The following is a 27968-nucleotide window of genomic DNA, read 5'->3' as shown; positions in this document are numbered from 1 at the left end:
TGCAGCTGGGCACTGCCCCTGCCAAGCAGCAGCGGCCTGAGGAAGAGAAGAGCCAACCGACAACAAGAGCTGTTTGAAGGAACTTTTTTTTTAATAAAGTGTACAAAGTATTAAAACTCCTTACACAAGGTGCTGTGACAGCTGTTACAGAGGTGATTCGAGCTCCCCCACAGGCCTCATGATGAAACTCCAGAGCATTGGGTGGAGATGAAGGAGATGAATGTGACAGACCCACCTCTCCCAACGAGCTCAGTGCACCTGCCCTCCCCATCTGACATCCTGCCTCCAGCCAGACCCTGCCCCTCACCTGCCTGGCCGGGTCGCCTGTGGGCCCTTCCCACTGTCCCACACCACGGCATCCCACACACGTTCAACACCAATAACACTGAACCCAGCAACCTGTCCGAGCAGCATGCATACAGAGAGGAAGAGCAAAACATAATCCAACCAAACCCACAACAGTAACAACAACAGAACTTTAAGGCTATGCAAAAACAAAATGAAGCAACATCTTTAAAGCTAGGTAGCAAGTAGCATTTGTGAAACATAAGGCTTGAGGCTTATTGATTCTTCAGAACAGGTTTGTTTCTTTTCATTCTTCAACACCAATGTACCATTTTTCTTCCTTTGAACAGGGATTTTGTTTCCTCCTCAGCTGGGACATTTAGCTCAGGGAGGTGATGTTGGAGCGGCCTCCCGGGGGTGCAACAATGCGCTTGCTTGCTGAGCGCATGCCTTCATCAACCTGGGTACCTGGGACAGGATGAGAAAGTACGAAGGGAATGGGGAAAGTAAAGTTAAGAGCATTTTCTTCACAGGGCTGAGCAGTCAGGCAGCCTGGAGACTTGCCAAGGTCCTCCAGAGGCTATATACTGCAACCTGTTCCCTCTCCAACTCCATAGCAATTCAGAGCTGCAGTGGCTTTAAAGTCTCTGCAGATGTTTCGTGAACAGCTCCACACAGCAAGAACAGTATTGGATGCTGTGCTGGCCTCCACGGCCACGGTGGCCTCCAGGTAGTCTGCCTGGCTATTACTGCAAGGTGCAGCTCCAGCCATGTCCTTTAAGAGACACACAGGATCTTGCCCTGCCATGATCCACTCTTGTGTTTACCTTGCTGCAGAGCACCTCTAACTGGCCCCTGCCCCAGGCCAGGGACATATGGCCAGTGGTTCTGCCCCCTCCCAGCCCAGCCCAGCCACCACATGTATTCACCTGACAGGCTGAATCCAGACTGATGGAGATTTCTGACGGGTGGTGTTTGACGTGTGGGGGACTCCCTGGTTGACCCCGCAGGGGTGCCCCCCTTGGGGGTGGTGGTCAGGTCAAACACGGGTCCGTCATACAAGCCACGGGGCACAGCATGCACCTCTGCCATCTGTCACCAGAGACAAGAGGACAATGATACTTCTCTGAGCCCAGGGAACATCATGCTCCAGCTATGCACCAGCTCCTCAGTCCCCCTGCATAATGTCACATTGCTGTGTACCATGAGTCCTGCAGCACTGAGGCCTGGCACAGCCCCCACTGCCCTGTAAGGTGTGCAGATGGGGTTTATGCTGCACAAATCAGGAAGGAGAAGGCGATTTTGGCCAATCTCTTCATTTTAAGTGTTTCCCTCCAGACTCCTGCTACAGAAGGACAGGATGATAAGAGACATTACCACTGCTAACCTTAAGGAGCATCTGTCTTCACCACAGCACACCACTATCACAAAGGGCTCCCTATCCAAGCCTCAGCTATTTTGTACGTTCAAAATACACCACCAATTTGCAGCACCGCTTACAGGGTCCAGCAAGAACAGCAAAGGAAAACCAACCAGTTATTAAGGGCAATTTGGGCTAACAATAACCCAACTGTCTCCTGGCATCCCCACCTCCTCACCTTCCTCCTGGCTTTGATGCGCTTGTAGACGTAGTCAGGGAAAGGGCTGCTGGGCAGGAATCGTCCAGTCCCCTGGGTCACATGCAGGTTGCCATCCTCCAGCATGATCTTCCCCTGGCATATGACAACCAGTGGGGCCCCACGGAGCTCCATCCCCTCAAAGATGTTGTATTCAGCCACCTGCAGCAACCCCAGGATGATGGTCAGGAGGGACACTCAGGGTGGGTCAGTCCCCACACCTCAATGCTGGAGTCACCAATGCAGGCAGAAGACACCTCTAAAGCCTTGCATGCTCAGAGGCCTCCTGTAGCTCACTAGCCCATCACAGTAAAAGCCCACCAGAGCTTCCAGTGTGACCCAAGACCTGCTGGTTTGAAGCTCAGTGTGAGGAAGAACTCTCAGAGCAGACAAAGTCAGGACCTAGACTTGAGGTAAGGCATGAACAAAGTGCTGTGGCAATGCCAGGAAAAATATCTGTGCCTGGAAGAGGAACGAAGATAAGGAGAAATGTGTGTCTTTCCACCTGCATAGGCCAGGGTCAGGAGAAGAATACTGAGGCAGGGTGAAAAAAGCCCTACGTGCCTAGGGCTCATGGACATTCAACCCACAGTCACAACAGGCACTGCCTAGAGCCTGGGCTCAGTTACTCCTCCTCAGAGCCAAGCAGGACAGTAGCAAGCTCCCAGCAGCCAGGCAATCTTTCTACAAAACTACTCACACACCACCCTCCAGTGTTCACACAAATGATCAGAGGACTTACAGACTGATGGGTTTTTGCTGTGATGATTTTTACAGCATCAGGATCCCATATAACCAGATCGCTGTCCGAGCCCACTGCTATTCTCCCTTTCCGTGGATACAGGTTGAAGATTTTGGCAGCATTAGTGCTTGTGACAGCCACAAACTGGTTTTCATCCATCTTTCCAGTGGCCTGCACACACAAAAAAAATAATTAAGTCCATCTATGGGGAAAGGGTGAGTAAGAGCCTTGGGAAGCACCATCCTCACTCCCACACAAGATGATGGCTAGCTGGGCCCAAGCTGCTGAGGCTGATCTTACTAACTAGTATCAGACAGACCAAGAACTGGGGGCACAGTTACAGCTTCTGGATGATCACCCCAAGCCTGCCACAACCATCTCTCCTGCCCCAGCTTGATTTGGCTCTCAAAGCCAGAGAGGGAACAAGCTGGGTGCCCAGCTCTACAGGGCAGTAACATGGGTGTGTGAGATGGCAACCACCTCTTCCCACTCTGCCCCTTCCCTGGTGGGACTCTCACCACTGCCTTGTCCCAGATGACAGACATTCGTTCCTCTATGCCATTGGTTCCTTCTGGGATCACCGTGAAGTTGTCTTTTCCAATGGCTTTCTGCGCAGTGCTGAAGGTACAGTGAGCACTTCCCGACACCTGCAGATCACCACTGAAGAGGGGTGGAACAAACCCACTGTCAGTCATTTTGGAGTCAGACAGCAACAGAGACATGGGGAATATGGATTTCCTCTGGCCACGAGCTCAGGTTTTTTTACTCTGCACCCTCATTTCCACAGTCCCTCCGCCTGAAGACTTCCACCTGACCCAGCCCCTGGGGCAGCTGTGTCACATGGAGGCAAGAGACCTCTGCCATGCTGTGCTACCCACCTGAGCATGGACAGCATCATGTACAAAAGAAAAGTCAACAGCTCAGGTCCTAGGGAACAAAGTGGTTTTAGTGTCAGGCCAGAAGACGTCCTTTCATCCTGGACTCCATTTCTGGCAGTTTGTCAGGTCTGCTTGAGAGAACCCTTCTGCCACACAGGGAGAAAGAGGCCTCTCTGCTCCAGAGCTGTCTCCCAGTCCACAAGCCAGCCCTTGCATTGTGCACTGCCAGCTCCTGCATGCTGAGGGCTAGCACAGTCCTCCCCCACCCCATGAAAGCCTGCTGCAGTGGGATGGAGGGAGTTCAGACTGCCCAGAAGCAGCTCCCTGCAGGAAGCACAGAAATGCTTCACTGAGGCCTCTTCACCCTCTGCCCAAAGGGGCACCTGGACACACCCTGCTCCTAGGAAAGAGGAAGAGCCAGCGAGCTGCCCACAGACAAGGGAGGGCGAGCAGTTGTCCATGGCTCCCTGGAAGTCATCCAGATGCTGCTCAGTGCTCACATAACACTGGACAGGCAGCAGCTGGAAGGTCATTGCTGCCAGGCAAAGGAAAGCAGACCAAGGCAGGCCAGCTCCCAGCACTGCCTGCATGAGGCAAGGGGCCTCAAGCACCTGGACAGTGCAGACACAGTGACTCTCCTCAAGGCTGCAAATCTGCCTTAATCCACTGGTAATCTCCATCTTCCTCTGATCATTTCTGCCATATGTCTGATGAATTGTACAGACAGAGGCCCAGAATGATGACACAACATGCTTCCTGCTGGAGACAAACAAGCCATCCAGTCCAGCTGGAACCTCACAATCTCTCCTGCTGCAGCCTCACAGAAAATGGTATGGCAAAGGTGTCAGGACAGACCTATGAGCTGCAGGGACCAAGAATTGCTTGTGTCTTCTTTGAGGGCTACATTGGCAGCTGAAGGTAAGGAATAGAAAACCAGTTCAGGAGCTGGGCCCACATTTCCTTGCCACTTGTTAAGACCTGCACCTATATCATACAACCAGTATGCACTGAGGTATCTCTTGTTCATTGACAAATGAACACCTCATGCAAAATGCAGGGTGAGCTGCATACTCAGACTGCAAATGCACTGGCATTTCTCTTACAGCCAGACACAGCATCTCCACTCTGGCACAACCCAGGTTTATCCTAACGTGCCCTCCTGGACACCTCTTAGTGACTCAATTATAAATGAAAAATAATCTGCCATCCCAGCCAGATGCGCAGGAGCTGCTTCTGAAGGTCTCCTGCACTCTGCAAGCTCTGTTACTTGCTCACCTGTATAGGTGTGTGAATATAGCTGCTTTCTATTTGACTGGGGTCCCCAGAAGGCTGTCTAACTGTAACACTCTCCACATTGGTGCAGCATCCCACATCATTGTGCAGCATCCCAATCCAAGCATCCATTCCCCATTTCTCCAGCTCAGTGAATCCTTCCGTTGACAAGTCTGTTTTAGCTTGTCCTCATTTCTTTGTCTTCTTCAGAGCCTTTTAAATGGTTCATGACGACTGGTATTTTCCTCATTAGTGATGTTGAGCTTATTGTGTCTTCCCTCCACTCTTGAGGATAAACCAACATGTCTTGGAGTCGGAACTATTTCACTGCTCAGTTTATTATACACCTATAGTGAAGTGGTTCAGGCTGGACTAACCTTTCTTCCCTATCCAGAGTCCACTTTCTCCTAGCAGTATCCCCAGCAGAGCTGTCACTCACCTGGCCAGGAGAGAGTTAAGGTAGTCAGGAGTGGTTGGGTCTGGGCTCAGTGGTGGAGAGACCACAAATGCTGCAGCCTTCGCCCAGTTCTTGCTCCAGTAGTGCGTTCCATCAGTCCCCAGACTGGCTGTGATGGGCTCACCAAACACCACAATGCCTGGAGAAGGGCACAGAAAGAACAGTGTTTTGATGGAGCCTGGTGACATCCTCCACAGCACTACCAAGAGCCTGCAATGTCTTGAGAATACCCAGACCCACGCCACCATAGGGTTCTCCTGCTCAAGGACACAAATCCTCATGCGCCAGAATCCCCCTTCACACCTCCTGGGACAGGGGCACAGAGCCCGCTGAACAGAGCTGTCCACACGCCTGCACTTGTGGGGCATCTCTGTGCTCCAGCACCACTGACAAATGGAGCTCCCAGCCACCTGAAAAGGTACCCAAGCACTTCCAAGGGGCCAGCATTTCAAAGGGAGGCCAGAGCTATACGCATCAGCTCAACCACATGCATTGAACAAGTATCCTCACTGAGCCCTTCACAGCTGCAAACTGGTGTTTAAAGCATTGCTCCTACCTGTGCCCCACATATTATTGTTACCTGATTGTCAACAGGAGATGGCTCCATGTGACCTACTGCAGTGTCACCCTGCCCTTCACCAGTCAGGCAAACTCCTAACTGCTCCCTAGCAGAAGGGGAAGCACTAGGCAGCACTTGAAGCACAGTGCTGATCTTGGCAAAACAGCCACAAAGCCATGAGAATCACATAATCCAGCTGCCTGGTGGCAGCAGCAGGGCCAAGTGTAGCACCAGCTGCCACTCACCTTTTTTTCGGGCTTGTGAGATGAGGTCAGCAGCACTTTTGCTCATCACTTTAGTCACATAGAGAGGACAGTTGGTCTGGCTGGCAATAGTGATGGCCCGGAAGACAGCTTCTGCTTCCAGCTGGAAGAGAGGATATCACACAGCTGCAGAGGAGCACTGGCTGGGCAGGGAGGAGCCCCCGTTACTCTCAACACACCACTGATTGCTGTGACACCTGTGCCCTCGCTTTCACCCTTGACTCCACCAGGGCAGTTTCATCAGGGAGACCTGAGGGGGGAAGCTGCTGTCTCCCCAGGGCCTGGCCCAAAGGCAAGCTACAGTACCACAATGCCTGGCACAGGAGCACTGCCTGAACCCTGCTCAAGAGCCAGCAGATCTGCATCTGCTGGTTTTTTCCAATGCCTGGTTCCAGCTCTCCCGGCAGCCCAAGGAGCCCAGGGACTGCTGCCCAGCCTGCCAGCACAGCTGGCAGGCTGATGCCAGGCAGTGGGAAGGCCCACCCTTTCACAGCACTCCCCTGCTCCAGGCTGTCCGACAGTGCAGCAGGTTTAGTCAAATGTCCCCTGCCACCCCCATGGCAGGGTGAAGAGGGCTGCATGCTGGCAGGCTGCTTGTCACTGAGGCTGCCATCCTGTAGTGCAGCTTCTGCTTGCCCCAGCCTGCTGACAGCCACCCCATCTCATGTCCTGCTGTTATTGGAGGGTAGATTTCCACCAGGAGGTATATCTTTGGATCATTACATCAGCATGAGCTCAGCCTCAGAGTTCTCCAAGTGTTTGCTCTACAATTTGGCTTCAAGTGTTGGCTTGAGAAAGTTCAAAACAGAAGCCTTAAAAAGACACAATGATCCACCCCTAGGGCAATGCCTGGGACCATGCCAGCCAAAATGTCCCAGGGCAGAGAAGCAGAGCACTGCATCCAGACACACATGCACTTCTACATCTCTCATACTTCTGCAGATCTATTTGCTGTACAGTGAAAGAGGCTTTTGCTTTAAATAGAAATTTAAGTGAGAAGTAATTTTTATCACCATGCTTATGGGCTGTAGTAGTTGATGGGGTTTAACATGTGGACAGGAGCAAACAGCCATCACTGCGTACCCCTCAGAGCAGGTTACAATCTGGAGTTGCATCATCCTGCCCTACCAAGTCACCACCATCACCAGCAGCAGAACATGCTTTTAACCCCCACTGAGGTCTCTCCAGGACAGAGAAGACCCACGGAGCCACAGACCACTCTCCTAATGCTTTGCCATCTTCCTGCAAGCTTTATGCTGTAGCAATGTCACTTGTGCTCCACCTAACATTTTCCAAGGAAGAGTATGTTCTGGAAGAAGGACACTCCTTATTTTCAAAGGCAATGAGATCTGGATTTGGCTGATCGCATAATATCTACAGCCTTGCACTGTTCTCTTACACTTTCTTTACACTGTAATGGCATTTCAAGATCAAATACCTAACAATGTTTTATTGGCTTTGGATGAGATCTGCACTGCTTATGGTAACAGGACAGTTCTCAAATCTGGACACAACCACGGCTTCCCATAATTGCACTTTAGCTTGCCAACTAGTGGCAACAGGTTAGAGTCATAAAAATAAGAGGGACTCTGAGCCACTGTGTTTGACAGTGAAACTCTTCCCTGCACTGGAAAATGCTTTACACTCTTGTATTTCAGAGAGGAAGTACTGTTATTACACTAGGCCATTTATGTTGTTACTAGCCCAAATACAACTAACTTCCTACACTTTTAATTTAAGCCTACTGATTTTATTTCAGCAGGCCCTGAAGTACAAATATGTCCCTGTGCTTCCCTGCTCAACCTTGCTATTGTACCAAATTCCTATTGTTTTCTTCTTTCACATTCTGTGGGAAGTCACGGCACCTCTCAGCAGGGAGTTATGTGAAGGGAACCCATCTAAAATTAGACTTAACTCATATTAATGGACCAAACAGAAAAATCCATACAAGCTAAATTTAGAAGTAATCTCATTAGTGTTCTGACAATGATTTGTAACCAGGGAATTCCCCTTCTCTTTCCCTCCCACTCCTCCAAACAATGGCTTCGTCCATCTATTTCTGAAATACCCTTTAGAGACTAAGCAGATATAAAGCAGGGAAATGCTGGAATCTGTCAGCACTTAAATATGAACAGTGAATTCTAAAACTTGTCAGTAGATTCTTCTTAGGCTTCTCAGACCTATATAAAACAAATGCCCCCAATGCAGCCTCAAAGACTGCTACAGCCATACAGACATTATGCTTGATTGAGTCCTCTCTTTGAGACTCAGAACAAGGGCTTCTGTCTCTGCTGGGCAACTCAAGCACAACTAAGAAATGTGTGTCACAAACATGCACCTTGCTCTTTCCTGGGCTGATGATGAAAAAGGCAACAGTGCCTGTAAAAATCGATACCCCTGGATATCCAGGGGTACACACACTCTCCCCTGCCCTGATGCTTGCTTGGCCCCACTGAACACACCGAGCCCTACTGTAATGGGGAAAACTCTTCAGTGAAGCAAGGCTGAACTGTCCTCTGCACCTTACCTCCTCAGGTCTGCTCAGCACATGGCCTTCAGGGCCTGTTATTCCCATCTCCAACATCCTGGCTTGCTCCTAGGACATCAGAAGAAGAGAGGGATATTACAGGACTGAAACTATCAACCAGAAAAGTAGATCCCTTCTGTGTCAAGCCCTTCCCTCAGGACCATCAACACCTTATGTCCTGTGGGACCATCAGGCAAGGTGAGAGGCTCCTGTACCCTCAAGGGATTAGAAAGAGAAGGAGGGAACATGAGGAAATGGGAGGGCAAGCACTGAGTTAAACCACTTCAATGAAACAAAAACAATGTGGCAACAAAAAACAGCTACAAAACTCCCCATCCTCTCCAGTTCCCATGTCTGTGAAGTGTACCAATTAGTAATTTTGGGGCATTTTATGATTAGGCAGGTGCTAAAATAGAGATAAGCTCTGGCCAATACAATTCCTCTGACCACTCGATTCTCATGTGAAGGAGCCATCCAACAGTGCACTGCAGCTCTAAAAAGTCCAAACAAAAACTAATTCTTGTACTCTGAAAAGATGCTCAAAGAATGACCTCTTGGTTCATGCTCCTTCAACTCCCAAGAACAAGAGAGAGAAAAAAACAAATAGTTGCAGAGCTTAACTGAGCAATGTCTTCTGTGTCTTAATGAGAAGAAAACATTTGGATCTTCTGTTACCCAGCACCAATTACAACACAGCAGCCAATACAGACTACCCCCTTGATCACTAAAGCACGTCCCTCAGAACATCTGCCTTGCGAATCCAGCTTCATTAGCCACCTGTTTACAGGGAGAAAATCTCTCTTGCCAAGGCAGCTCTCAATGGACTTGACCTCTCCTGGTTTGTTATGTGCAAGGCAAAGGTCTCTGCCTCTCCACACTGAAGGCAGCTGCAGCTGGAGCAAACATATCATACTTGATAGACACTCACTTTCATTTAGGTAATTGCTAATGCGCTATTTCAGATTAGCTTATGCACAAGGTATTCACAACAAAAAAATCTTGCTAACTTTGTTATTGCTGCTGAACAGCGAAGATATCACCTTGCACAAGATGTCCAGCTTCAGAGCCATTTTGCTAATGCCACACACCAAATTTGCCTGATAAAGATTTTCAGTTCTTGCATGCCAGAAGTAGTTAGTTACCTGTGCAATTATATCCCCATTTTCTGCATGAACTTGAGCTATGGCACCCAGCTCTGCCAGGCAGCTGAAAATCTCATACAGCTGAAAGAGAGATAAGAAAAAATGATTACTGCCCATGGCCCTGGCACTCCTCATGGCCCTTCCACCCATGGCTCTGGCAGCAGCAGGACGCAGTGCAGGGACCAGCTCTCTGAAGGATGCAGTCACCAGCAGATGTTCTTGGTGATCTCCTCACTAAACCTGTGCCTCCACCTGCAGTGCAGGAGTCCAGCCAGCCCACAGCACAGCCTGGGGCAGCCCTGCACAGGCAGCCAAGGTAGAGGTGAAGAGCAGCAAGGCCTGGCCGGGGGCAGTAGGCACCAGCCTTATGAGCTGCCCCATGCCCACCATGGCTGTCACCCTGCACTGCTCCTTGAATCAACACAACCATGGCGGCGCAGGGGGTCTCACCTCAGTGTTGGTCATCTGGTACAAATCCTTGTAGGCCATATACACCATGAAGGAGTTAACACCTGGGGCAAGGCAGAGAGGAGAAAGAGGTGAGCTAGGTAGGTTAGGCTGCCTGCTCTGGTCACCCTCCCCACCAGCTGCCCTGTGGGGCACAGTTCCTGCTGGCAGCTGTGCAAAACCCTGCAGGCACCCAACAGCACAGCCACCTCTTGCCCTCCCCGGCCAGAGGACAGGGCTGGCCAAGGCCAGGCAGGGAGCCACAAGACACAAACCTTTCTCCTGGACCATGGCGTGAAGCTCCTGCTTGATATGGTCGCTCCAGCGTGGGATGTCCACATGCAAGGCATAGTCACAGCAGGCCTTGCCATCAGCCCACTCCCGCCACCGCTCCAGCGCCTCTGCCAGGCTGGACTCCGGCTCTGGCACCACATGATCCACTGCAGGGGCACAGCAGAGCAAGGGCTGGGCAAGGCTTCCCAGCCTGGCCCTTCCACCGTGGCCCGGTGGAATCACTCCACCCTGCAGCTCCACCACCCCAGGCTGGCCTCTTCAACAGCTTCAGGGCAGCTCCAAGAGGATCCTGTCACCTTCACAACATGCCTTGGCTCCTCAAGTGCATTTATTGGCAGGGAAAATGCACAGAGCCTTTGTGTAATGGGCTCTGGCAGAGGATCAGGGGTTTTTACAGCTTCTGTTAAGAAACTGTCTGAGAGCTGAAGAGCCTTGTCTTCCTCACCCCCACTCCCACCCCATTAGCACTCAGCCTCCTGCCACACTGCAACACTAATGCACCTTTTATTGCACAGCATGTGCAATAAATCACAAAAGATTTTTTTTTGGCATAGATGAAGGAGAAATGGTGGGGGGAGGACAAGGAACCCAGTCCTTTATTGGAAGGATCAACACTTGCTCCTGCATCCCAAGGAACACTGCAATGCACATAGCTGTAACCACTGCCCAGGACAACACCTGGACCTCAAACCAGTGCACAGCCATAGCATCCTCCAGGGAAGGACCTCAGAATTTCCTTTCCTTTTTCCTTAGTACTGTTTATTTTCGAGCAGTGTGGAATGCCAACTCTGTTCCTCTGCTCAGAGCCATCTGAGCACCATGCTGCCCTCCTGTTATTTAACAGAGAAGTTATGCCATTGTTCCTTTCTGAGAGTCCCAGAGGCAACAGTGGCTGCAGACAAGCACTGCAGAACACAGGATCTCCAAGATCAAGGGGTCCTATGCACATCTCCTGTACTATCATTTCATTGTTACTAAGGATCAAAAGATTAATCCCAATCCTTACTCCCTAGACTGCATTGACAGAGATCACAGAAAATATGAACACACTGTCATGGACTTTGAAAACACAGAAGACTGAGAAAAGCCCATAAAAAACAAAGAACTGGGTGATCTTGCAGGAGTGCTGGGGGTGTCAGACACAGGCCATGCCTGCTGCACTTACTAATCATGGTGGTTCCACCAGCCAGAGCTGCTTTTGTTCCTTGAAAGAAGTCATCCACAGAGGTCATTCCCTTGTATGGCATCTGCAGGCGAGTGTGGACATCAATTCCTCCAGGGATCACCATCTTCCCATTGGCTTCTATGGTTTTGACCCCTCCAGGAACAATCAGGTTGTCTCCGATCTGCCTGATGAGATCACACCAAGATACTCTCACAAAGGAAAACCTGCCACAACATAACCTCTGAACAGCTCAGCCAGAGACTGCCAGGGCAGCTCCCTGCCAGCAGGAACACCCCACTCTGTCCTGCTCCCAGACCCAGGCTTGCCAGAGCAAAATCACTCTGCAGCAACATGCAGGATTGTCTGGCTTGCTTACACCTATGCTGTGCTTAGTCCAGGCCTGGCTGCCATCTGTCCAGCCACTCTGCAGGTGACTTGGATGGCACCTGCTGCCTGGGGCACACACTGGGTTGGGGTAGCTGGGGAGTATGGTCTGATGGTGACCTCTGCAGTGTGTGGTGACAACCTGCCTAGGACACCTCTTCCCATACAGGCTCACGAAACAGGCTGCAGCTTATGCATTTCCAGCATAGCAGCCCTAACTGCTCACCCAGGGTGCATGCTCACAAAACCCGACACCAGCCCTGCTTCCAAGTGAGCTACACCCCTAATCTCTTCTGCTTCCCATCCTTCTGCCCACCTTAAGTACGGATCAAGTCTGAGCTTACTTACAGATAAAGATGATTTCCACTGTAATGCCACAGCTGCTAGGCCAGCTCAGGGCTTATCAGGGACTTGCAATGCTACTCACAACACAAAGTCCCAAGAGTGAAGGGACTCCTGGGAGCTGGAAAATAGCTCAGCAAGTGCCCAGCCTGACTGGCTGCAGCCTGCTGGGCTCGTAGCACAACCTGCAAGCTCTGGGTTCACTGTCTTCCCAAGAAGTGCACAGTTCCCCCCTATCACCTTGTCTCTTCTGTGACCCTAAAGGACAGCTTTGCAGGGTCATACTGTAGTGAAGGCAGCTAAAATCACAAGTAACTAAGAATGTCTTCTGAAAACAGGAAATCTAGAGAGTTCCAGCATAAATGCATTAGTAACCTAATAGACAACTATAGTGCTCTGGAGCCTGTCCTGTTTGAGCACAACTTGACAAGTATCACAAGTATCCAGCCCTCCTGCCGACCAAGTCACTTGAACCTCAGCATTCCCTTTTTCAGACCCTGTTCCCTCAACTCTTTATGTACCCGTATGTTCAACTCAGCCTTCAAATCTCTTCCTTCAGAAATCCTATCTTCATCAAGCCTTTCTCAGTGCTCCTTGATAAATCAAGATTAAAGGTAAGTTGGTTTTAGTGGAAAACTTCTGATTTCCTTGGGGAGCTAAAAATGAGAAATAAATTTCATTTTTTGCATTTCATTCAAGCTGAGTCACTTTGCAGTTTTTTTTTCCCCTAGTGTAACAAAAATTCTGTGGACAGAACTGCTCACTTTACTGTCCTCACAGCAATAAATCAGCAGCTCTTCCCACTGCTTTTACGGAGATGAATCCATCACAAAAGGTTTTTAATTGCTCACTGTATTTTTCCCAGAATTCACTTGTAAGAGCATTTAGCTCCCAAGGCAGTGAAATTCTGTGGCCTCCAGGCCGTAGATGAGGCTCAGTGACTCACCCAAGGATACTCAGAAAGCATGCACCACAAAAACAAAGCTAGCTCTGATCCCTGCCTGTTTACAGACACTTGTCAATCACTAGTGGTCTTGCCACCAGATAAAAATACAATCACACTTCTTGAAGTATTTATCTGCTGCTGGATTTTTAACAAATACCACCCTGGGAAGGCTGGATATATAACTCTTACCACAGAGCATGCAATGCCTTTTCAAGTCTCAGGGCTATAAACTATCATAGTTCTTTCACTTCACCCAGTGCAGAGCTGGCCCTGGCACAATACCTTTGCCAAGTTTGAATGGCAGCCTTTAAACAACTGAGCTATTCCTACAGCTCTGAGACAGAGAAGCTGGGGGAACCCAGAGGATTCCCTGCAATTCCTGGAAATCTCAAAGATGCAGATGACTTGCAGCACAGCACTATCCTTGTAAGTGCTAACAAACAGGATCCTGTGTGGGGTCATTCACGCTAATACAGTTAACACAGGGCAAAAGAGAAGTCAAAGATAAACCTTGTTCCCAGTGCAATTAGACACAACTTTGCTGTACAATGGACATTGTATCACAATCCCACAAGCCTGGCTGCAATTCTGTCACTGGAGTTCCTCTGAAAACACATGAGACAATCATATCTGTGCTTACACACAGTGCAGAGTTGAGCCTCTGAGTAGAGAGGGCTATGAAGTTTTACTGCTTGGCAAGCTGGGCACAGACCACATCCGCACAAAGCCAATAACCACCCAACCTGAAGCTGGTTTAAGGGGAGATGAAGACAGGAGAAATCCAATACTTACTTTATGAGGCCATCCTCCATGTAAATGTCAGCATAGAATGACTGGTCATCATTGACTATTCGCCCTCCTTTAATAAGGAGACGATCACTCTGAAAAGGGAAGAGCACAGCAGCTGTCAGTAGCACGTTACACACATGCTTTGATCACTTTTGACTGAGACGGTGGTTAGACACTGGAACAGGTTGCCCAGGGAGGTTACGGACGCCCCAGTGCTGGCAGTATTCAAAGATGGGTTGGTTAAGTCCTTGAGCAACCTGGTCTAGTGGGAAGTGTCCCACTAGAGGGGGTTGGGACTACATGATCTTTTAAGGTTCATTCCAGACCCTTAATATATTATGATTTTATGATTCTCAGCACTTCGTACAGGCACTCTCCCACTGCTCACCTCAACCACCGATGCTGCAGAAATGTCACTGGACCTGTGTCAACACTCCAAACAACAGTACAAGAGCAAGGATTGAAAATGTCATACTCCAAAACCCGTTTCTAAGTGGGAGAGGGGGCTGCCACAAAGACCACCAAAGCACCACCGCGGCAGACTAAACACAAGGGAGAGTCACTGGGGATACAGCAAATATGCTTCCACAAAATATAGAGAGAAGTCAACAGCTTCCTACACCAGGACATGCACATTACTAGGCAGGCAGCATGAGCCACACACACCAGCATTTAGAGCAAGTTTGTACTATGGGCATGTCTCTAAATCTTATCCAGATACCACGTAAAGTAAATTGCATTAAAGAAGACAAGTTATTCTCTGCTCTGTTACCACCTTGCAAAAACCACCAACAGGACAGGCAACCGGGTGTTAATCTGCCACTCTCCTGGCTGTGCTTGGGATAATGATTCTGAGGCATTTCACAGGTCTATACAAAAACCAGGAGGCACTGGACTGCACTCCAGTCTCATGATTTACCACCTCTTCTGTTCTCCTTTCTACTGACCAAAGTGGCCAGCAGCCTTCTCCAAAGGAGCACAGGCAGACAACAGAGGAACACCCCAGCCAGAATCATCCTTATGCTCTTCCTGCATTCACACTTTCGGACCAGACAATTCAGCATACACTGATGCGAGACAATGGGCACTGTCCTGTGGGGAACAGACCCTGTCCAGGGGAACTCAGATGGCAGAGGTCCTGCTCTTCTACCCACCTCCACCAGTACAAGTCTGTACAAGCAGCTGCAGGCAGTACAGGGGCAAACAACTGCCTGCCATGGATTCAGGTGACATAGGCTGACTGCTGACTGCTGTGCCAGAGAACATGTTGTCTACTTGACTGCTTAAAACACCTCCAACAACTCTTCAGCTCTTTATCACACCTTACATTCCTCTCTGTTGCCCACAGCCCAGGTTTTGGTATGTAAATACACTCCCCTTCCACAGTGTGAGCCTGGACAAGGACCGACCAGAGCCTTCAGCAGGGCTCACATGCCAGCCTCACCCTGTGGCGCTCTGGCATGGCTAATTGTTCTGCAGGGAAATGGGTTTGCTCTCCACCTGCCACCCTTGGGGCCATTTCTGAAGTATCGCCACCATGGTGGGAATTTGCAGCTTCCTTTCTGTCAACAGAAGGATGCAAAGAATACTCCAGCATCCCGGCAGCAGCCAAAGCCCAGAGCCCCGCGTGCGTTTTTACAGCAATCTCATCCACAGGCAGCGGAGACAAAGGAACTGGGTGGGGAAAGGAGGGGAATGCCGGCGCGCTCAGCCCCGCCGCAGCCCGGCGTGCGGAACGGCCGCGGGCTCCCGCACTGCCCGGCGGGGCTGCCCCACGGCTGGCACCCTGGCAAGGGGCATTCACCTTCCCCGCCAGCACAGCCCCGGGAGCCTCTCCTCCCACCAGGACAAGAGCTCAGCTCAGCTGCTCCCGGTTCTCCTGCCACTCACCGTCCCCTCCAACAAGCAGACCCGGGGTCAGCCCCGCTTCCTCCGTGCCCAGGCTGACATACCCGGCAGAGGTCTGCCCAAACTGCGCTGTCTAAGGGGGGCCTGGAAGCAAGGGCACGTCACAGCCCCCCAAGCACAGCTCCTTCAGACATCCTGCACTGACGCGCCTCCATGAGCACACGGAGATCTGGATCGTGACCAGCGACCTGGGGACCACAGCCACCTCTCCCTGGGGACCACAGCCACCTCTCAGGAGCAGCTGAGGCACAAAGACAGCTGGTGTGCGCTGGCTTGGCAGCCCCAGGTGCTTGGGCCAGAGCACAGCTGCGCTGTGCCCCTCCCCATGAGGCACATGCTGGGCAAAGCTCAATTTTGGGGCTGAGGACCCTGAGCACAGACACGGTAATAAAAAAAATCTCCCTGCCCAGATCCACTAACAGCCCTCCACTTTTTTTGTCTTGTCCTCCCCAACTTGCTTTCTCGAATTTCTGGAGCTGGTTCTTACTAGAGTGCGGGAGCATCAGGAAATACTGATGCTAGCCTGCCCTTCCCTGCACATCAGACCGGAGGAAGCCAAGAGAGTCAGGCAGAGGTGGCACAGGTGCAGGACACTGTCACATTGACAATTACTGAATGAAGTGTTAAGAGGAGCTCAAGAAATATGCCTGCTCCACACTCACAAGAGGTCATTCTGTGGTAGATGTGAAGGGCTGCTCAGTGCTAACTCTGTCAGTACACAAAACTGAGAGATCCACAAACGAGGTATCCATTCAGGAGATCAGGCACTGCTAGAACCCACCGTGTCCACCCGACAGTGAAGGGACTGCACCAGCACCCACCCACTGACTGCAAGGAAAAAAAATGCAACTAAGTTTAATAAGGAAAATCCAAATTACATGCCTACAGGCTCTGACATCATTCAGGTGTCAAGAGGCAGGGAAAGAAGAAATGAAGAGAATTAAGCAGTTATGAGGAAATGAGCCTGACTTAATAGCCAGGCTTCTTCAGTGCTCGCTACCAGAGCAGCCCCAGACCACAATAAAGGCACTGTTCCCATATCAGGACTCACTGTGCCTCTGTACACCCACCACAGCTCTTGCCAGCCAGCATCAGGCTGTGTCATCAGCCTCTGAGCAGAGGGAAAAGCCCTCCTGCAGCAGGAGCCATGGGGACATGGCCAGGGAGGGAGAAGCCAGTGCCCAGCACAGCCTTTGGGCAAAGGGTGCCAAAGCAGCCACGAGTACAAGATGCTGCATTGGCCGCAGCTGCATGCGGCTCTGCCTGACCACTGGCACAGTCCTGTCAGGCCCATTGGTCTGACCTCCACTGCTGACTGTGCCTCCAAAGCACTTGGGCAGCCAGTGACAGTTCATCTGCCACCACTGTGGTGCTTTCCATGAGGATGCATTTCTGCAGGCACAAGGGATGCCTGCAAGGCCAAGCCTGGAGCTTTCCCTCCAGCACAGCTCTGCCAAAACCTGCCAGATTCACCACCAGCCCTCAACTCCTCTCCATGCTGGTAAGCCTTTATGCAGAACTCTCCCTGTCTCTCTGCCTGTTTGCATTTGGGGTCAAGCTTTCAAACCCATTACCCATTCTCTCATGCCCATATTCTGCTCCTGATGCACTTAAGCATCATCTGGTCATTTTGAGATCCCAAAGTATCAGGTGGTCTCTTAACATTTTTCAGAGTGATGCTGCAAAAAGAAAGGCAGGCAGCAGTTCCAGAAGGCTGTCGAACCCAGCCAAGAACAGTGCTCACCTCATTTACAAAGCACAAGGGCATAATTAAAGGAGCACAGAAGCAGGCATTTTACTGGTTTTTCCCTTGTAAAAACAGAGACACTAATTGCAGATGTGTTTCATCAGAAGTGTATGTTTCCTCCTTAGTAATGCACCACACAACAGCATGGAAGAACCCCTGGCTAGTGTCACAGGGAGAGATAGCTGCCAGCTACACTGTGACTGCCTACGGTTTGTGACTTAGAAATGACAAACTGAGAGCTACCAGTTCACCAAAACCTGTCCAGTCAGTAACTGAGGCCTTCTTCTCCATGTGTACCTGATACAACATACTGGCCAACACCATACAGACCTCCTTGTTTTTAGAGGTGGCAGAGACATCACAGAGAAGGTGTTGTGGGCTCTGGTAGGGGAATTAGGATGGGCATGGCTCACACCAAGAAAAAATATGGGCTCTCCAGACTACCTGGCCTAGGAAAGGATTTTACAACAAAAGCACAAACACTGAGTAATTCTGATTCAACCAACAGTTCTGTTAACAGGTATTTTGTAAAATAAGGACAAGATTTTAGTCTTCCACCTCTCTTCCTGCAGAAAAACATACTGTGGACAGCAAGAGAGGAAATACTTTGATTACCTTTCCAAAAAGCCAAAGAAAAGGAACCAATAAAAAGTCTCTCAACAGACATACAAGATCTGAAATAACTATTCTTCTGAGCTGGGCACCCTAGCATCAGCACATCAGTTTAATGGTCTCTGATGCATGGTGCACAACACTAGACAGTGAGGAGCAACGCATCCATAGCAAGCTGATGGAGCCATCACTGAGAAAGCCAAAGCCTTGGCTAACCTCCCCTCCCTGTGTTTCCTCCACGGCACAACTGACAGACATGCCTGCCTGTACTTCCCACCCTTCCATCAATGACTACAGTCTTGCCTGTCATGCTGTCACATACAGCTTTTGACCAGGCTTTTACAACTCACATTGGGAATAATTTGCACAGAAATTTATCTTGCACTAACACATGCACCACTCACTCATGCTCCTGGCCTCCCCACTAAAATGGCTGTCCTAGAAAAGATGAGAAACTGCTGCAAACAGACACAGTAGGTAAACTCTGATTTTTCAGATGTTACTGGCAGAAACCGACTACAAATACTGACTGCAGCACTGTTGAGTACAAGAGGAACCAGGAGGGATTGTTTCTGCGTCTTCAGAAACAATAGTTATTGGGAATTACAAATACACAGTTTTCCAATACATCCTCCATGAAAGCCCAACCTGCCCATTGCTTGGGGGACAGAAGCGCAGCATTTTCAGCTTCAGAAAAAAAAAAAAAAAAAAGCCAAGGATTTAATAGGGATAAATCAAACAGCTTGGGAGATTTTGTTACCACTGAGGAGAGAGAGCTGCCACTGGATCCCAGAGGAGTAGGCACAAGCCCTGCATATTAATAAAGAGTATCATAAAGAAAAAGCCCCACAGAATGGGAGAAATCCCACCTGCAGCAGCAGTTGGGGTGTCTCAGGATACAGAAATGGCAGTATGTGCAAAGCCATAATATTTCTTGTGAAAGCATCTGAATCTAGGCTGACAAAGGAATTTGTCTTTACATTGGCCAAGATCTTAATGCTTCTTTGAGAGCATTTTGTTCACATTTGTAAAAATAATAATCGAAGCCAAATGCTTTGCTTTTCCTTTTTCTTCAAAGGGTCAGAGCTGTCCTCAATAGAAAAATCAGGAGCTACAATGAAGCCAGCGAAAAGCCAACAAGATGAAAGACCAGACTGCCTTCCCAGGAGCAACCCTCCTACGGCCTCCGAAGGGCGAGCCGTGGAGCCACGGCAGAGATCAGAGAAGCCCCAGAGGGAGCGCCACGGCAGGGTACCGGTGGCACCGGGGCTCCCGCAGCTTCAGGGCCAGCCCACCAGCCGCCGCCTCTCCCGGGTCCCGGGAGCTGCAGCGGCACCGCCGCACCTGGTACGGCGAGACCGAGGAGCTGCTCGGCGGGAACACTGAGCATGGGGAGCGCCCTGCGGGAGGCTGGAGCAACCGCCCATCCCCTCTGGCCCCGCACGGGGAAACACCCCAGCGGCACCTCCGGGCACCGCCGGGCACCGAGGGCCGCAGACGCTCCAGCCCGCGCTGCGCCCGCTGGGGCGCGGGTTCTGCCCAGCGCAGTTCACCAGCGGGGCCGGGGCACCTGCGCGGGCGGCGGCTCTTTGTCTGCGCTCCGCCGCCGCCCCGCTCCGACCCGCAACGCCGGACGCCGGGCACCGAGTCTCCCCCCCGCCCCACGGGGCGCCCGGCCCCGCCCGCCGCACCCACCGTGATGCGCGGGATGTTTTTCTTGCCCTGGTACGACATGACGCCGCACGGTCCGTCCCGACCCGCCGCCGCCACCCGTTCTGCTTCCGCACCGCTCCTCACAAAGGCGAGACCGAGACCGAGCCCGCCGCACCGGGACGGCCGCCGCCCGCCCCGCCCACCGCGCCGCCCGCCGCCGCCAGGGGGCGCCCGGGCCCGGCCCCGGCTCCGCGCAGGGCGCGCCCGCCCCGCCCGGCCCGGCCCGGCCCGGCAGGTGTCGGCACCGACACCGGCAGCGAGCACCGACACCGGGCACCGACACCGGCAGCGAGCACCGACACCGGGCACCGACACCGGCAACGAGCACCGGCAGCGAGCACCGACACCGGGCACCGACACCGGCAGCGAGCACTGACACCGGGCACCGACACCGGCAACGAGCACCGGCAGCGAGCCCCGACACCGGGCACCGACACCGGCAGCGAGCACTGACACCGGGCACCGACACCGGGCACCGACACCGGCAACGAGCACCGGCAGCGAGCACCGACACCGGGCACCGACACCAACCCCGGGCACCGGCAACAAGCACCAACACTGGGTGCTGACACCGACCCCGGGCACCGGCAACAAGCACTGACATCATGCACCAGCAACCGGAATACCGGTACCAGCCCAGGCACCAACGCTGGCCAGTCTGCCTCTGCACCCAGCCTGCAGGGATGGCCCATGGGAGCGGCCACAATCAGGGCTCTCTGCTGGCCAAGACTTTCGATGTAGCACTGGCAAGTAGAATGAATAAGGTCTGTAACTGAACAGGCTGTCTCGGGCTGCTGGCATGCACCTGCATCACCTCAACTTTGTTTCACATGCACTAGAATTTGAAACATTAAAAAAATAATAAAATACACCACACATCTAGCTCCAGGAATCCTACATGTAACACAAACACTACAAGTGCTGGCAAGGACTTTTCCGAGGACTTCTTCCCTTTTCTCTGCTGTGACTTTCGTAGGGAGGTTTAAATAGTGGAATTGTTTGCAAGTACTCAGTGTGCGCTGAAACATGATGCTGAACCTGGCCCACAGCTGGCCAGGACCATGCCAGCAAGAGCTGTACCACAATGGGGCAAATTTGTCTACCCTTTCCTGCTTGCAACAATCCATTTTGTTACCAGCAGGTCCTAAGACCCTGGCCACCCTGAATCTTGCTTTCTCTTCCAGGCCAACTGTGACTCCACTCTTGCACAGAGCTTTGAAACCATCAGCAAGATGCTCCTACAGATCCTGCTGCCAGGCAGCTCCACTAGGAAAATCTTACAGCCACACCTGGCAAGGACATTGCTGTAAATCCAATTCTACTTCCTGGCAGAAAACAAGCCATCTGACCGAGGTGATCAACACCCAAACGATCCCTCCAGTTTGCTTTCTGAACTATAACCTAACAATGGCATCAGGGGCCTGACAAGCACCCTGCTCACCAGTGTGTGCACAGGCAGAGCCATCTCACAGTACAACCTGACACTGCAGCCAACTTTGATTGCTACAAAGCCCTGAGAGAACTGGGTGACAGCAGCGTGGACTGTCAGTACCATGTGCTCTGCAGTAACCCAGCTTAAAGCTTTTACTACCCACTGAGTCTGTTATTCTGTGTGCTTCTGCTGAAGTTCTTGGCTTGTTTTATTGAATGTGTATTTATTCTAAACTCAAAAAACTTTCACTGGGTTGAAGTCAAAGTCAGCAAATGCTCAACAACTTACTTATTACTACCAGACTGTGAGAATACTGAAAAAATTGCAAGGGCTGCTTGGCCCTCCTGTTTCCCTGTCCCAGCTACTATGCTGCTGCTGCACCCCTGTAGTCAGCAAGAGATGGCTGGAAACCTCCCCCTCCACGGCAGATCCATGGGCAGGGGATGTCTGCAAGCACCAGGCAGGGAATGGGGAAGTAGTGCTGTGCCAGAGCCTCTGCAACTAAAAGCTTTTCAGGAGAAGATCATGTACCAGACCACACTGTTCTTGTCACAACACTGCAATGCATCAAGAACAGGTCCTTGTCTCTACTGAAATGAGACTGGTTGGGTCTGGGAGGTGAGAAACAGCCTCAACTCCCATCACCAAACCTCTCAAAACTTCACTCATACATTTTCTGGAAAGTTTATGAGTATCTCCATGCCTGGTGGTGCCATATTAACTTTGTCTAGACTCAGTAACAGAAAGAGCAGCAGTTAATTAGTTAATAATAGATAAATGACTATGCAGATGCTGCTGACTTCAACACTTGGACAGTTTCAAGAGCCGAGCTTGCATCAGCCCCCTGGATGCAGGCCAGCCACAGTGACTTCAGACCCCTCTTTTGAAGAGATGTGCTTTCCTTATGGTTGCTATGTGACACTCGCACAAATACAATCAAACACCCTGCCGTGGGCCCAAAACATTCAAAACAGAAAAAAACTTTTTCCATAGGATCTCTTCCAGGTGCAGTGTGTGAGGCCCTACTCACATGCTTCAAAATATCCTCTATGAGAAGCATAGTCAATCTAAAAGTTACTTAAAATGGCAATCCTCAGAACTCAGAAACTCCTCATGGCTCCAGGTGTTCGTGGAGAGCCACAAATGAGAACAGCAGGGTGTGGGGCACCAGTGGTGTGAAGACAGAATAAAAGGCCCATGCTGCTGCAAGGACTTTGGCACCAACAAACGCAGCTCTGACTGTTGCCCACCAGTGCTCAGCAACCTGGCTCAACCTCCCTCTCCAGGGACTAGGAGGCTTCTGACCAGACTCTAATAAAAACAGACTCTGTAAAAAACAGATTCCACCAGCCCTATGTGTCCATGACCAATGACTCTTACACAGGCACAACCAACATTCAGTGGATATCACCAGTCATGGAACTATCTGGGCTCAAATGTCATAATGTTCAGCAGATTTGCCAGGCCAGCCTGTCCCCATGCATACAATCTCCTCCTCCCATACATATTCTTTGCATGAAACCATCCCCTCTGGTCTCCTAGCAGATGAGTTTTCAGGGATTAAGTTACCTCAGAGGCAGTGAATTCAAGGGATAGAAACACCATCCCTGCACCAAAGTGGGAAGTCCTGTGCCCCCAGAACAGTTCCTGCATACCCAGAGCCCCTGCTATGTTCTGGAAATATCTGCTTCAAGCAGGCTGAAAACAGGTTGTGTCAATGAGGAGCTGGACATCTGTTTTATACCCGGCTGCAAAACCCAGTTTCTTTCCTGATAACAAATTCCACAATGACCAACATGTCCTGAGAAAAGCGGGATGTTTTCAAGACCACATAACACTCACAGCATCATACCAAAACCCTGGCAGTGCAGGATTGGCCTGCCACCTCGGTGCCCCAGATGCAATGGCCAGGTACCCCAGAGGCCACTCCTGCCAGCCAGCTCCCTGGCCCCACTGCACTGCCCACACACTGGGGCCAGCCACTCCCAAAGCTTGGACCACCCAAAGCTGAGAACGAGGACAAAACAAAACCAAGGACTACTGCCACAAGGTTGTGTGAAAAATCAAACTACTTCCATGCTAGGGTAAGTTTTGTGGTAAAACATAAGCTCTTTGCAGCAAGCAGGAACTCTTTAGCTGAATCCCTAATTTCTCTGGAAACTAGCCCTGCTGCATAACTCCCATGGAATCCAATATCTGTCTTCTTAAACAGGGGGGTGGGATAACAAACTCAACAGTTTTGCTGAAGTGCTGGCAGTAACCTCTGTCCTAGCACAAGCAGCCAAAGAACTGACTCTTATTGCTGTGCTTCAGGCATCAAATTCCTTAGAAAACACAAACATATATATGTGGGATTTTTTTCAATAAAGACCTGAATATTTGGTATTCAAGTCCACAAACTGTAAGGCAAGTTTAACTGTTGCATTTCTTATGTAGGAACTAGTTCAGTGGGTTGGATTTGTTCCTACTGTTTGTAAAAGTAACAGGTATCATGTAACTCCGAATTATTCTTATAAAAAGAACAAGTAAAACCAAAACACAGATGCTGAATGGGGTGATATTGAGGCGATGAATTAATGCTATTGAAGTGCTTTAGGATCCCTTCCACAAATTCAGGACTTTAAACTGCTAAAAGCAGTGCACAACTGCAACTTCAGGTTGTGCCAAGCTGCCTCATGAGGCACAGACTGCTGCTGGCTTGGTGTTCCTGCTATAAATTGCTGGCGTTGGAAACCAAAAAGCTGAATGCTGAAATCAGAGCACATTTTACAAGTGTCAGGAATCGAAGACAGAATCAAGTTAGTCCAAGCTTTGTTCTCCATTTGAGGCAGCCCTGCCTGTATTTCCAGTGTGTATCACAAGTTAGACATCAAGTGGTATTACACACACCAGGAAAAAGCAAAGGACTGGCTCCTGCTGGTCTTCTGGAGGGGATGAACTCTTTGCCTGCTTTCACTGCCTGCTAGTTTCCCTTGCGTTTCTTTTCCCCTTCCTCCCCAGCCAATGGAACTGCCCCAGCCTGAGGTGAAGCCACAATCCCATGTTTGTGGGACCACAGCCAATTGCATTGGAAATGACAATTTAAGCTGCAGAACCATGCAGCAGGAAGGACCAAGTGTCTGGGGGTTAGCACCATGTGCTCCTGACTGTGTGACTGCACAGGTTGGTGAAAATGCAGGGTCTCTGCATGGCTCAGCAGTGAGAAGGAATGTGGAGGATGCCTCCACAGGCTTCTGGTTGACCTTCCCAGGCACCAAGTGTAAGGCTCCTTCCCTGCTCCTCAAAGCCCTGTTGCCTCTGCAGATGCCCAGTATTGCGACTCTCCAGTACCTGTACATGCTTCACCAGCCTTCCATGAACATCCTGGTCACAGGAATTCACAGGGTGTTGTCTGTGACCTACAGAGAAACCCTCTTTTTACTTCATCATAGTAAAGTGAACACAGTAATGCACTCTGACTAAAGAAATGGCATGACAGCTCTCAAAGAAAACTACAGGACACTTCAGAAAGCTACACTGGCTATGTCTGATGTCCACATTGGCTATTACTGATGAAAACCTGGACTGAGTTAAATCACTCTTACTAAAAATGGTCTCTATGAATAGCCCAGATCATCTGGCCCCACAGTGTTGTTCCTCCAAACCTTACGTGTTGTGCAGCAAAAAGTCTTGCTGCAGCAGAACTCAGTAGCAGGGAAATTAACTCCTGCTTTGAGCAAAGAGCACCTGAAAGGCACATCTCTTGTTCCCTAGGAAGTCCACCAGCCCACAGAGGCAGCTCCCCATAGCCATGGCCTCCACAGTAGTCCCCTGGGCCCCTACCCTAATGACTGTCACTCTCTGTCCCTAAATCCACTGGCAAAGCTCAAACTCCCACTAACAGCAAAGGCACAGCTCCCAACTGCTTTGAGCTATATCCCCACTATGACTCCAATGTGCTCCAATATACAGCTGAGCTTTTGTCATTCCAATAGACTTTGTGATAAAACAAAGCAAGGTTGGACCATGTGCCTGGGTCTGTATTACGCTGTCCATTTGCATGACACCATGTGTTATCACCAGGCATTTATTCACTGGAGTTGTCTCCCTGTAGAAATGTTGGTGCTTTAATTGTAATTAATGTAATTACAGGAAAACAAACAAACAAACAACAAAAAAAGGCGTGTTGGTCTGTTGTACTTCCAATAAACTGTTCACTGCAAAAATTAGATCTCTGCCTGTTGTCCTGGGCACAGGCAAGTCTCTTACTTTCAGCTTCTCTAATAAACAAGTTGCTTGGGTAAGAGTAGATGACTTGAGCTTTCTCACTGTTTCTTAATCTGTGAAATTATTCAAAGTTCAATTTGCCTTGACAAAAGTGCCTTTGTGTGCCCTGAATCTGCAGAGTCCAACACAGGCAAACTCCCCATGGCTGTGCAGGCAATGGGGCTCAGCATGCACACTTCATTTCCCATTGCACTGTCCCATTCTGGGTCACCCCAAAGCTTGAAAGCCACAGTACCAAGTCATACAATTCCTTCTAGCTATGCACACACATGTATGAAGCTGCCCACCCTCTTAGGCAAGATGTGCAGATAAAAGAGGTTGCTTACTTACTGACCCTTACTTTCCCAATGTTTATCAACTGAAGGCCTCAGAGGAAGAAATATAGAGGCAGAAATCATCAGGAAGAGAGGAGCTGCGGAAGGAAATCCTCATCTACAAAACACCGGAGATAAGGGTCTACATAAGACCTTAAAAGGGAACAAGGCTTTTTTCTTAAATTTTGGCACAGCTAATAAAGAAAAGCTCACAGCAAAGCACGTAGACAGGCTGTCAGGAGCTTCAGCTTCTTTTCCAACAAGCAGCATCATCAAATTGTTAATGCAGTGGTTAGTTCTGCAGCTGCTACTTAAACCACGTGGGCAAGGTTGATACTGACAGGAATAATGTTAATTTTGTTCCTGACTCTGTAAAACACCTGTAAAGGAGCAAAGCTCAAGAACGTGAACTGAGAAGCATGCCATTAAAAAACTAAAAAGCAGAGGCTGAAGAAATTAAAGTGCAATGAAGAAACCTCAAATTAAGCATTGCCTAGCTAGACATTCCTATAGAAGACAGTGGGCACTTAGGACAGCCTGATGCTTTTTCCCAAAACCAAGACAGCTCAAGTCACCATAGTTCACTGTTGTGCTTCCACTAGGCTCAAGCTAGTGGAGCTACGCTTCCAGATCACCAATGTCTGCTGTTAATCAGCGTTTGCACTCCAGACCCAAGTGGAGGTTTCTGCAAAATACCAAGACAACCACTACACCTCTTGGTGCTAAGATGCAGGTGATTTTTTATTCCATCTTCAAAAATGAGGAGGTGGGAGGTTTGCCCCATTCATAGCTGAAAAAGAGTGACCTTAAGATGGCTTTTAAAAAGTTCAGCTCCTAACAAACTTTTTAACCAACAAGAGTGAATAGCCTTACTTGCCTGATGCAAAAATGAGCCACAGGACCACTGAAATATCAAACAAGATATTCACTCAACACTATTAACTTAATCATCTTCTTGCCCAACTGCTAGTGCAAATAGGACGAGAACCAGCACGGCAAGCCATCTCACCCTCCAGCAGAAGGACTATACTGTGGAGCTGGATGAATTAATTTATCACTTTCACTTTGGTGTAAGTTCAGAAACTTTGTGCCTAGTGATACCTTCAGCGCTGTCACTTCCAGATCAATGTGCCGCCCCCCACTGCTGGTGCAGCACTTCTGGTTTGTGTCCATGAGAGATACGAATCTGCCTGGCTCGAAGTAGCAGCTCCAAAATCCCCACTGTTTTGGTTTTTCTTCCATGTTCGGTGGCGCGGGAGTAGCTATTCTTTCATAAAAGTATAAAAGAGGTCCTGCAGCAAACCGAGCCAGCGACTCTGACTCTGCCGGTGCCGCGGCCAGACCGCCGACATGCCGCTGGGCGGGCGGAGCTCCGCGCACCGGGGTTGCTGAGGGGGGCGGCGGGGGACGCTGCGGGCAGCCGGGGCGGAGGAGCCACCGAGCACCGCCAGCGTCCCTCAGGGCCGGCCCCGGGGCCGAGAGCGGCCGGACCCACCGCGGGCCCCACCGCCCCCCGAGACCGCGCCCCGCCGTCCCGGCCCCGGCCCAGCCCCGCCGCCGGCCCCTACCGTGTCGTCCGCGGGGGCCGCGTCCTGGAGCTGCTCTTGGCCGGAGGAGGCGCGGACGTCGCCAGCGGCCGGGCCGGGGCCGGGGACCGTGCCGGACGGAGGGTCGGGGCCGGGGCGGGCGGGCGGCGGGGCGCGGCGCTGCCCAACGCGCAGTGCCCCGAAGTCGAGCGTCTTGCTCTCGAAGGCGCCCTCGACGTTGCAGAAGAGGCCCCCGCGCTTCTGACGAGGCACCGCCGCCGTACCGGGCCGCGCCAGGTACACCGGCAGCTCCTCGTCGTCGCGCCACCCGTCCGCCGCCAT

At 50.7% G+C, this 27968-nt stretch overlaps 1 protein-coding gene across 2 annotated transcripts; it reads right to left on the bottom strand.

Moving 5' to 3' along the window:
* Nucleotides 1–68: 68 nt before the first annotated feature.
* DPYSL3 (dihydropyrimidinase like 3) lies at nt 69–27968 on the bottom strand. 2 transcript variants are annotated; one of them, XM_021543082.2, is made up of 14 exons: nt 27669–27968; nt 14112–14200; nt 11648–11832; nt 10464–10628; nt 10192–10253; nt 9742–9822; nt 8600–8668; nt 6055–6175; nt 5233–5389; nt 3162–3303; nt 2644–2814; nt 1884–2063; nt 1215–1377; nt 69–753 (listed from the first exon to the last, which is right to left on the bottom strand). In XM_021543082.2, the coding sequence occupies exons 1-14, from the start codon at nt 27966–27968 to the stop codon at nt 665–667; spliced, it is 1974 nt and encodes a 657-aa protein (XP_021398757.2). In that variant the 3' UTR covers nt 69–664. The 2 variants fall into 2 exon arrangements, with proteins under 2 accessions (XP_021398757.2, XP_021398758.2); XM_021543083.2 differs by lacking the exon at nt 27669–27968 and adding an exon at nt 20071–20215.

Source organism: Lonchura striata, chromosome 15, assembly GCF_046129695.1.
Source record: "Lonchura striata isolate bLonStr1 chromosome 15, bLonStr1.mat, whole genome shotgun sequence".
Lineage (NCBI taxonomy): Eukaryota > Metazoa > Chordata > Aves > Passeriformes > Estrildidae > Lonchura > Lonchura striata.
The sequence above is the reverse complement of the archived record's forward strand: the minus strand, read 5'-3'. Positions and strand labels throughout refer to the sequence as shown.